The sequence below is a fragment of the Notothenia coriiceps genome, unplaced genomic scaffold, assembly GCF_000735185.1.
Source record: "Notothenia coriiceps isolate Sejong01 unplaced genomic scaffold, NC01 NC01_scaffold00037244, whole genome shotgun sequence".
Lineage (NCBI taxonomy): Eukaryota > Metazoa > Chordata > Actinopteri > Perciformes > Nototheniidae > Notothenia > Notothenia coriiceps.
Genome location: NW_011369945.1, coordinates 18,000,474 through 18,011,647, shown reverse-complemented (window position 1 = coordinate 18,011,647; position 11,174 = coordinate 18,000,474). Strand labels below are relative to the sequence as shown.

The 11,174-nt window shown below is 43.4% G+C and overlaps 1 protein-coding gene across 2 annotated transcripts in view; it reads right to left on the bottom strand.

Annotated features, from left to right (window-relative positions):
• Positions 1–9,589, bottom strand: part of LOC104964895 (TSC22 domain family protein 1-like) — a 17,640-nt gene extending 8,051 nt beyond the window's left edge. The window contains exons 1-2 of one of the 2 annotated variants that reach the window (XM_010793794.1): positions 6,229–9,589; positions 5,149–5,461 (exon numbers count right to left, since the gene is read on the bottom strand). In XM_010793794.1, the coding sequence (XP_010792096.1) occupies positions 5,251–5,461; positions 6,229–8,831 (2,814 nt within the window). In that variant the 5' untranslated portion in view covers positions 8,832–9,589 and the 3' untranslated portion in view covers positions 5,149–5,250. Of the gene's footprint in view, positions 1–5,148; positions 5,462–6,228 lie in introns of those variants that run through there. The other variant, XM_010793795.1, reaches the window with a different exon arrangement.
• Between the last annotated feature and the right edge of the window lie 1,585 nt (positions 9,590–11,174).

Sequence of the window (11,174 nt, the reverse complement as noted above, 5' to 3'; positions counted from 1 at the left end):
GCACATGTCCCGCTTTAAGACAAGTGACAGATATGAAAAAAAGTAACTATTGTTGTTTGAAAACCCTGCTTTCGGACACGTCCATAATATACCAGCACGAAAGAAAATTCTATTTGGGACTCTATTACGTATTTTATGTGAATTTACAAAAAAACCTGTGTTCACACGCTCATTTTTGAGCATTTGTTAAAAACAACTGAATGCAGAACGATTCCATAGAATAATATTTGTATTTAGTAACATTTGACAGCTAAAATGACCAGTGTAGAACTTCCAGCAGATAATCAATGAAATCCCTAAACAGTGTTTCCCCTAGGTTTACTACCTTGGTTGGTGACTGCTCGGGTGCCCCGAAAAAAATTGTTATCCTCTGGAGCAGAGAGAGGAGCTGTGGATTATTGTTATTGATATCGTACAGTAACAAAGTATTTGTACATTAAAAAGTAATAAAGTACAGTGTTACACTGTACTTTATTACTTTAATTCAAACTGTATTCCCTTCTTATCATGTAGCCTACACTTCTTCCTTTGATTGATACATTTAAATCACCTGGCTACAGCATATAACATACCTGCTGCAACCCTGTGCTGCTGCTGCTTCTCTCTGCCTTATCCTCTATTTAGACCCTCCAGAAAAACGCAATTCTGCGATCGCAGAATTTACCGCATAATCAGCAAAATGGCGCAGATTTTGAAAAGGCCGCATATTTATCAAAAGGCCGCATAATCCCCGCATTTTTCCACACAAAGTTGAGAAAAAAAAAGTTAACTCGTCTTGACGTGACGTCATCAGCTCGCGCATCACAGAATGTAAACAACACTGTACAGAGTGAACGTGTGGAGCTCACACGATAGAGAAAACACCAAGATGAAAAAATCTAATCCATCTCATTTACCGGTGAACATTTCTACTAAAGACCGGGCAAAAAGTGGGGGGAAACTATTCTGCACCCCGTGCAACTGTGTGTTGGAGCATAAGAGAACATCGACGGTGACGACCCACTTTGATTCATTCAAACATTCGAAAATGCTTTCTGCTGCTGCGGACAAGAAAGCCAAACAACTCACGTTCACCGAGGCATCAACCTCCAAAACCCTTTGGAGGGCTACAAGAAACGAAGTGAGTAGCCTACAAGATTGAAGCTGGTCAGATAACGAACGATTAAATTAAAACAGAATGAGGCGGAGAAGTGTGTGTGTGTGTGTGTGGGGTCGTGTGTGTGTGTGTGTGTGTGTGTGTGGTGTTGCTGGGTGTGTGTGTGTTGTGTGTGTGTGTGTGTGTGTGTGTTGTGTGTGTGTGTGTGTGTGGTGTGTGTGTGTGTGTGTCCGGTGTGTGTCGTGTGTGTCGTGTGTTGTGTAGTGCGTGTGTGTTGTGTGTGCGCGTGTGGTGTGTGTTGTNGATGTAATGAAAAACATTTTGACAGTGTTTCCCCTAGGTTTACTGACTTGGCAGGGTGCTGCTCGGGTACCCCGAAAAAAAATTGTTATCCTCTGGAGCTGCTCCAGAGGATAACAATTTTTTTTCGGGGTACCCGAGCAGCACCCTGCCAAGTCAGTAAACCTAGGGGAAACACTGTCAAAATGTTTTTCATTACATCAATAAATGCTTTTCACAGCTTAAAAAGCACAACATCTGTCCAATCTATACACCCGTGTGCATTTTAAGTCCATGGTTAATTTGCAGATCAATTTCAGAGAATGATAAAGTAAAAAAATAAAACGGATAAAGGGTCAACATAAGAATTATGGATGAGACAATTCGGGGTGCAAATAACATCATTCAAAGAGGCTGAGGTGATTTGGGTGGTTAATTTGAATCAGTGAAATTGGGTCATTGATCATTGAATCGATAAACGCTAGGGACAATATTGGATCGGATCCATTGGCATATATGGCCCTATTTTACAAAAAAAATGTCTGTCCTATTTGTAATGAAATAAAAATGCTTGTAAATGTAAAGTGATCCAAGTGTTTCAGTAGTATAATAAGTGTATAATGTTGTGAATATAAATTATTTTGTCCAGGTTAATAGTGACATTTATGTTTTATGTACAAATTGGAATCCATTGTAACTTAGAAAGCAACAAAAATGGCTATCTAGAACTTTTAGAATTGATTACAAGTTTTGATCTATGATTGATCACAAGCTAAATGTAACAGCAGAGGAAAGGCTGAGTTAGCACAGTGTCTGCCTCTAAACTCATACGGCTGTCATTAATGGAAATGTGGTCTGAAAGAAAAACAAACTAAGAATGGCCACTGTTTGAAATCAGTTTTTATCTACGACCCACTTTAGAAGACTGGAACATCTGGGCATCAGGTGTTTCTACAGTATAAACTTCCGTGAGCCAATGATCGTACAAAACCATCTGCAGAGTGGGCACTGATGGAGGGAACAGTGGGGCAACACAAAGACAGGACTTATCAGAGCTGGACTCTGCTCAGTCTGGTTCCATCTGGTCCAGCCTGCTGTGCCCTCACCGCTCTATACCAGCGTCAGTAGGTCTGACTGAGTCAGGTTGGGTCACTTCCTCTGTGTGTTGGGAATTCTGGGGATCTCGTTGATCTCTGCACAATGAGCAACGGGCCCAGCACACACTGGCTCTCTGCACTGCCAGTGGCAAGATTACATTCAAAACAGCCAGCGGCAGAGATAGCCATCATTATGCCAGCCAAAGCCACATTCCCCTGAGCCTTCACACTCACACACTTAGTCTGTATTCAGACTAACAATAGGGATGTGTTGCAGCATCCTCATTTGTTTCAATGAGACCATTTATCTGGCAGAGCAAGGTCTTGAGAAAAAAGATGTAGGCTGGTTAATAAAAAATTGTACTTTGCTCAACTTTTGCCACAATCCATCGTCATTGGCTCTGTGTTGGCCATTCTAAAAACACATCATTTGTAGTATTATTAGTAGAAATGTAATATCCTGTTTTTACCATTATAGTAGGTCTGATAGAAGAAAAAAACAACAACTGTATTAACATCAATAGATGACCATGTCACTGGCTAATACTAATATTAAACTGAACAAATTAATAAAAATAAACTTAGACCAAACATCTGATTTTGAAAAAAGGAATTACCCTGAGTCATTGTCTCAATAACATAAGATTATTAACTAGGCTAGGACTGAAATACTTCAAACAAACTAAGCATGATACATTAATGCAACATCTGACATTAGTTCACAGCCAGATCTCACCACAAACCTACATAATAATGAACAATACTAAGAAAAACTTTAAAAGGGTTTTACATTAAAAAAGGAACAGAAAATAAGACCATGCACTAAAGTTAACTAGACCCTTAACCAAACTCATTTAGCCAAGTTTGCAAAGCAGGCCTACATTACCTTTCGTCAAAACACTGTCTTCTATCGGAAACTTTGACAATGAGAACCGCAGCGCAGCACCAAACCACATCCTCAAATACAAAGACTCATGCATGTGAAATTATGCATATTGCACATTAGAATACTGTCATACTTAATTTTGCTCGTTACCATTTTGTAATCACGGTTTTACTGTGAATGAGCCTATAACCGCCAGCAGTCAAGACGCAGCTGTCTCCTCACTCACACGCACAGACCACCCACCCATTTTGAACATATTCCCTTAATGCAAGGCATGTTAGTGCAAATGCACAATTGACAGCCTCCCTCATTCAAACAGACTCTCTAACACACGCACACACACACACACTATTCTGCACTGACACTCTAAAGAGACCCGGGCGTTTTTACAGCCTCGCCTTAGGAGGTGATTTATGGGGGTTAGGGTCATCCCACACACTAAAAAGCTGAAAATATGTTGACAGGAGCCTCACAGCAGACCCCGGGAACAGAACAACCACTGATATGTTACACAGACACCCCCCCCCCAGCCTTGCTTGTAAACTCAGACCAGGAAACAGGTTCTGGGTCTTAGTATGGTTCCATTAAGTGACCTTGAAAAGGTGCCATCACATGTACTTTAATGACGCAATATACAAAATGGCCATCATTTGAGGCAGGGAAGAGAAAGGAATGAATACCAGAGCCTCCTCTGTTACGACTATGACATTTATAGCAATGATTCAATAAAACTGGACATTAACTTTAAGTGCAATCTTATTGTAATCATATAGGCTAGCAAATTGTGTTGTCCAAATGAGTACAAATTGAAAATAAATGCAAACAAAACCCCCAATTTTATTGGTTGAGACGAAAGACAGCTTGTTGATGTATTTTTCCTGGAAATACAATCACTGTGCACTGTGCAGTTTGAACTTGGTTTTAGTTTCTCTTGAACACAAGTGACGCACAACATTTGCAAGTGGTAGGAAACCTCAAATTAAATAAAAAGTTCCTAACAATTACAAAGACACAGCCATGATCCAGAAACAGTAGCTGGACTGTAAGCTGAAAGAAACATCTTTATATATTCTAAATATTTATTTGGGTACAAATGTAAGAGTAACACTAATCAGTATGGCAGTAAGATATTGAAAAGTGTGACCTCAAAGATGGTTATACATCCTAATGAGCAGCTGAAAAGCTCTGTGTGTGCTCTGTGTGATCTTATTCATGAGGAGCAAAGATTTACCTACACAAATTACAATTATATTTCTATGCTATAATAACATGGGAGCTCAGATTAAATCAGTGGTTTGTCAGTTATTTAAATGTGGAATTGACGCCTAACCTAACACAGTGAATTAAGCTTCAGCTGATTATCAAAAATCAGCAAGATTGATTTGGCCATGGCTAGTGTGTCTTCTTTGTAAGTGTGCAATAGCTAACTTTAGCAGTTATTTTATCAATGAGGTTTGTTAGTTAAGATTAATTGAAATTGTCCAGTTTCAGTTGCAGCCACACATCAGTGAGCGAAACACAGACTTCAACTTCAGGCACTGTCCCCTAATTGTATTCGCGTGACAGCAGGTAAACTACATAGAAATGTACTGTGAGCCTAATTCACCAGGACAATCTTCTCATTTGAAACAAGGGCTTTGGTCTCACCAAAAAGCTACTTATCATCAAAGACAATAATCCACCTGATCCCCATAGATTTCAAATTCCCCAGAGTTAAACGTCATGTGATAACAGTAGCCATCCTTCAGTATCCATTTACCAGCCCATAAAGAGGGACTGAAACAGAACGAGCATCATTATAAAATCCATGCTACCCTTAACATTCCTAGAATGAAAACCAGTCAAGTCATCAACCTCATCTTTGTAATTATAACTGAGGCATGCAAAACATCCTAGAAACTGGAGGTTATAATAACATTTTCAGAGGTTGGGAAAATGGGTTTAAGACTGTAAGAGCGGCTGAAATGTGGACAATTTCCTGTTGTTGGGTGATTAAAATTCCCCTGTAACCTCAGAAACCAGTGCTTGAAACTTGTTGGGAAGGCATTCCAGAGGAGAGCTTGAAGCGGGTTGACAGCACACGTTGCAACCAAACTGTACCAGCTGGAGGAGTGTCAAAGAGAGATGGGAGAAAGAAGAGAGATAGTGAATATAGAGAGAGCTCTTAATTAAATCAATAAGCTTTCAGTGAAGGAAAGGACTACTGCGCAACACTTTTCATGTCAACTAGTAAACCGACATCCCTTCCTCGTGAGTTCAACGGAAAGGTAGAACGATTATGAATAAGGCCTGCTTTGGGAAACAAAATGAAGTAGTCTTTAATGTTTTGTTTCCTCTGTAGGATAAGACTAGTTTGCTCCATTTTCATTTGCAGCAACCTAGCACCTGCTATCTCTAATTAAATAATCCTGCCTCCTCCTTCTTTTTTCCTGCTTTTCAACAACAAAACAATGTGCTGAGAGAGTGTGTACAGCGATCTGTGCACCCAGCAGAAATTGTGCGCTGTAAGGCAGACACTCAGCATTCAAGAAAGGAATAAAATGTCGAATCACTGCAGCCAATTGTTAAAGACAAGTCACATCCATCTGAACCCTGCACTGTGTCCAACGGAAAGAGGACAGACAGCCTGTGGAAGCCTGGCAATTGTCTGCTGGCTATCGAGAAACACAATGACACTTTTCTTCCCTCACGGCTGCCACAGCAACCAGTGAAATCATCCAGCATCAATCCCACACTATGAATGCCGATTGGGTCAACCAGCACACATGTTACAGGAAGCATCTCTCAGTAAGCTAGACAAAATGTGCCAATATAGGTTTACAACCAATTAAATAAATCGGAAGAAAAAGTAAAGAAATATAATCTCTTACCCATCATCCTCTCCATCACCAGTCTTTAGACCAGCTGATGCAGTTAAGGCACTGGCGGCAGCGGCGTTGCCATCAGCTTCCTGACCCTGGCCAGCGCTGGATCCAGACCCAGCCTCCCTTCCGGACAGCTTGGGCAGCCCCAACAGAGTCGACTGGTGCTGGAGGAGCAGCCGCTGGGCGTCCTGCAGCTGCGTGGTGGTGAAGGTAGGCAGACTGGCATAGAGGGCACTGGCCTGGGCAGCATGAGCCAGAGCAAGGGCGCTGTTGTGGTCATGGGACAAACTGAGAAAAGACGCCTGGCTCTGAGGAACACCCTGCGTAGGCATCCGACCGCTATTCCCAGTGTTGTGGGCTTGGGGGGCGCTCTGAGGGTTGGGTGGAGGCACGCTTGATGCAGATACTTGGTTCTGGTGGACTGTTGTGGGCAGCTGGGTCCTCAGATTTTGGATTTGTGTTGGGAGTGACTGTTGTGTCTGCTGCTGGCAGTCCAGGTGGCCTGGGTGGCTCTGAGGCCGCTGGCCAAGACCTGGTGCTCCAACATGAGAGGGCATATTAGAGGAGGAGGTCTGTGTGTGAAGCAATGACTGCTGCAGGCCTCCTATCATCTGACATAATCCGTTAGCAGACCCGGAGGGAGCTGACCCAGTTTGGTTGGACAGAGGTTGAGAGGCAGCTGCCTGGGGGACACCTTGGTGTGAATGGGTGTACTCAGCTGGTCTCACCTGCACCACGGCTGCTTGGTGGTTAGATTGTGGTTGCTGTGACAGGGCATAGCCTCCCTGTTGCTGCTGAACACCTACCAGGCCCTGTGTGGAGCCTAAGGGCGGACTAGCAACTGCCTGGGCATAAGTGAGCTGGTGGTGGGGTAAAGCGGATGTCGGGATGGCGGTCTGGTGGCCTTGCATGGAAACAGGTTGATGAATGCTAGTTGGAGCCGAGGGGGTAATATCGTACGGGGGCATGTAAGGTTGGGACACTCCCATGCTTAAACCACTGGGGAGGATTCCTTGATATCCCTGTGGAGGGGAGGCGTGTTGGGGTACTGGGTGTCCCCCAGCATCTCCACTGCACACACTCTCAGTATAATGGCTCAGTGTACTCATAGTGCTACTCACTGAACTACCACTTGTGCTTTCTCGCTCTGATGTCCCAGCAAAATTCTCAGAGACAAACTGACGCATGTTGTGAGAGCCAGTCTCCGACGCAGCGGAGCTTGGAGCAGAGGCAGGGGTCTCCTTATCGTAGAATTCAGTGCATAACCATCTTCCCTTCTTAAAGGGTTCAGAGCTAGAGTCCAACTTCACCACCCGGAAGCGAGAGCTGGTGGTAGCCACAGCAGGAGCTGGAGCTGGGGCAGGCTGGGCAGGGGCCGATGTTACAGGGGCCACAGATGTGTTAGGAGCACTCGCAGGCTGCAGCACGGCAGATCCAACTCTCCCATGGATCCCAGCTGGGACCCCGATCCCTCCAGAGGCACTAACAGCAGAAGTCGTATTAGTCATAGTGATGTTGGAGTTGATGTTTTGGTGTTGCTGGATCATGTTGACATTAGAGGTGGGGGTTATAAGGTTACCTGCGGCTGCAACAGCACCTCCGCTCCCTGCACTGCTGCTCATCACATTGAAAGGAAAGCCACCACTGCTACTGCTAGCACTCATGCTTATCCCCCCTCTCACAGGCACGTTGGCAGAGCTCAACATATTCACATTACTAACAGTGCTGGTCTGGGGATTAACTATGCTAACTGTAGTGTCCATAGCAGAGCTGTGCATTCCAGGGAGGGATCCCGGGGCCACAACCCCCTGGGGCTGAGCGGCAATCCTTGGAGGGGCAGCCTGGGAAACATTATCTTGAGGGCCCCCCACGTTAGAAGGCATTTTCTGGGTAATACAGGGTAAAGCTCCAGAATTGAGGGCAGATGGAGTGCTCCCAGTCCCAGAGGACAAAGGGTAGACCTGGGCATGGTTGTGATGGTGATGGTGATGATGTACATTGCCGTTCACCATGGTCCCACCATGCTGTTGAGCTTGGTTCATGGCATGTGGGTGTGAAGGCTGGTTGGGGGAGACAGCTCCAGGGGTATCAGCCTCATGGAAATTATTCAGAGTCTCCTCCGAAGAGCTCCTCTCTCCTCCCACTATGTCATTAGGTCTGGATAGAGACATATCCAGTATTTCAGAAGAAGAGAGATCCTCTGTGTGGGACTCATCCAGGTCATCATAGCTTTCGGTGTCCTCTGCAATACTGTTGTTGGTACTCACAGATATCTGAGCTGGAGTCACACTTGTAATCTGGAAGCCACTCTTCTTTTTTATCTGAGCTCCAGTCTGTGTGGGCTGGGGCTGGGCATGCAGATTCAGGCTGTGGGGTGGCATGTGATGGGGACCCGGGGAGGATGACCCAGCAGGGGGTTGGCACTGAATCAACAGTGAGGCTTGGTAATCATCGGCCGGGACGTGGCTGTTATTGACCACCGGGTTTGCCGGTGTTGACAACGCTGAACCACTCCCGCTGCCTGTGTTGCTACCCCTTCTGTGAAAGACAGCCGGGTGCGCCATCTTTCTAACACTGCCAGAGTCTCCTGCAGGGTCCGGATGATGCATTTCGAGAGGATCCGGGGGGTGGTTGCTCTCTGACAGTATGCAATAAGGCTGCAGCTCGTTAACGGCGCCGTTTTGACTACACTTCAACCAACAGACAACACGATCGAAAAATAAATATATCAACCAAGAACTGAATGTTTGCAAATGTCAGGCGAAGTTATGCCAATATTTACAGCCTCTAAAACACGATGAAGTGTTTTACGGTGACAGTTAGCGAGGCAAGAGAAGCTAGTGGCCGCTCGCTGAGTAGCTAGCGAGCTAACGTCAGCTGATGCCAGCGTTAAATCACCAGTGATATTAGTTAGTGGCTTTGTTAAACACAAGCTAACATTTTGTAGGTTTTCTAATGAGAAACTATGCCACCCGTACTGAAAGCAAATAGCTGCTAGATAAGTTAGCCTTAATGTAGATGCTAGCCTGACAGAGGAGTAACGTCAGCGAGCTAGCTGCCAGTCTCCTTCACCGGCTAGCTAAACACAGACTAAAGCGAGCCGTTTTAGCTACTGATTGTGCTCAAAGGAATGAAAATGTAAACAAGCAACCTTTCTTCCGGTGCACAGAGATGTATAACCGAATACGATCCCTTAATAGCGGCGTACAAATGTTAAATCCATGCCACTGAATTCTCGTTTTGTCGTTGGTTTTGCTGTATCACTGGTCCTCCCCAGCGTTGTTCAGTGTTGTAGCCTGCCTCCTGCACCGCTGCTGTGGCTCCGTGCTGCCTGTGACGGGCTGAAGGGGAGGGGTGCTCCGTAATATGGCGACCGCGCATGGTCTCTACTGCCAGACATAAAGCAGTCTGGCAGAGGCGGGGACGAGCCCAATATCAACATCGCCGGAAAGAGCCGAGGAGAGGGCGCACCCTCAGACAGACAGATAGATAGATAGATAGATAGATAGATAGATAGATAGATAGATAGCCCCTATCAAAACATACATAAACATGACAGTTGAACAAATAAATACATATATGAAGTATATGATAAGGTATTTACATTATACAAAACATTTAATATTGATTATATATATGCTATAATACAGGACAAATGTGTGGCTTTAGTTGAATTGCAAGACACATACAATAATGATATAGCAATATAATAGCAATATAATAGCAATATAATCCTCTGTTTATTATATTTTAATGTTAATATCGCTGTATTTGACATTATTTCTAATTAGTTTGATTGGTCCAATGTAACACTTGTACTTTTATTTAAGTAAATTATATGTACAATTATATAAATAGTCAGTTCTACTGACAGACATACTGTATATTATTTAATGATCAAGGGATGGGTATATCTCTGCGGAAATAATAAAAAATTACCCAAAAAAGAAATGAATCAGGTTGTAAATATCCTATCAATTAAATCCATCCTTTTGGATCGAGCAAAACATCAACATCACAACAATGTTTCTGAAACAAAGGTGGACAGAGAGCTGCTAGATCTCTCTGCAGACACAGGTTAACTACACTGAAGGATTATTCTACACACAGGTGCTGTGGGCCTCTCTCTTGTGTGTGTGTGTGTGTGTGTGTGTGTGTGTGTGTGTGTGTGTGTGTGTGTGTGTGTGTGTGTGTGTGTGTGTGTGTGTGAGACATTGTTGGTCTGTAATGTTGCCACTGAAGGTCAATGAACTCTTGTCATCTGGTCAAACATCTCAATTTTCTCTGTTCTGGCCTCTTCTGTTCATATCTGGACATAAAGGTCCTTTTCTAATTCAATACCCTTTTTTATTAAACTTTTTATCTTCCTTGCTTTTTTCTTGTTAATCCAAAACAAAATCCTTATTACAAAATTACATCAGGTGATAATTTGAATATATATATTTATATATATGTTATGTAACATTACAGTTAGTTTTAATACAGAAGCAAACATTTTGAAACATTATAAAGCTATATTTAATTACTTAAAATATTCATTATAAATATTCACTCAATCAATTGAATTGACTCTTAACAACACAAAGACTTCGCTCTACGAGTTCATCGGCAATAACACCTCCCCATAAAAACGTTTCAATATCCTACACAAGTAGAGTTTACACAGGCTTCCCTTTAGTGCAGTATATATTTAGCTTCACATTAATTATTCCAAAGCATTGTTAGTTTTGCCGAAGCTACACATTATTCTTCATTCATGCGTGTTTATTTAGCATTGGACTCTGTCACGGTTGGGGAAAAATAGGACCCAAATGCAGACTGAGGAGGAAGCAGGTTTCAAAAGGAAACAAAAGGCGAGCTTTATTTTCAAAAGCTGAAAAAACAAGAATCCATGAACAGGTACGAAGTAGCATCCAAACAAAAGGTGACTGTGACCAACATGAAGGGAGACA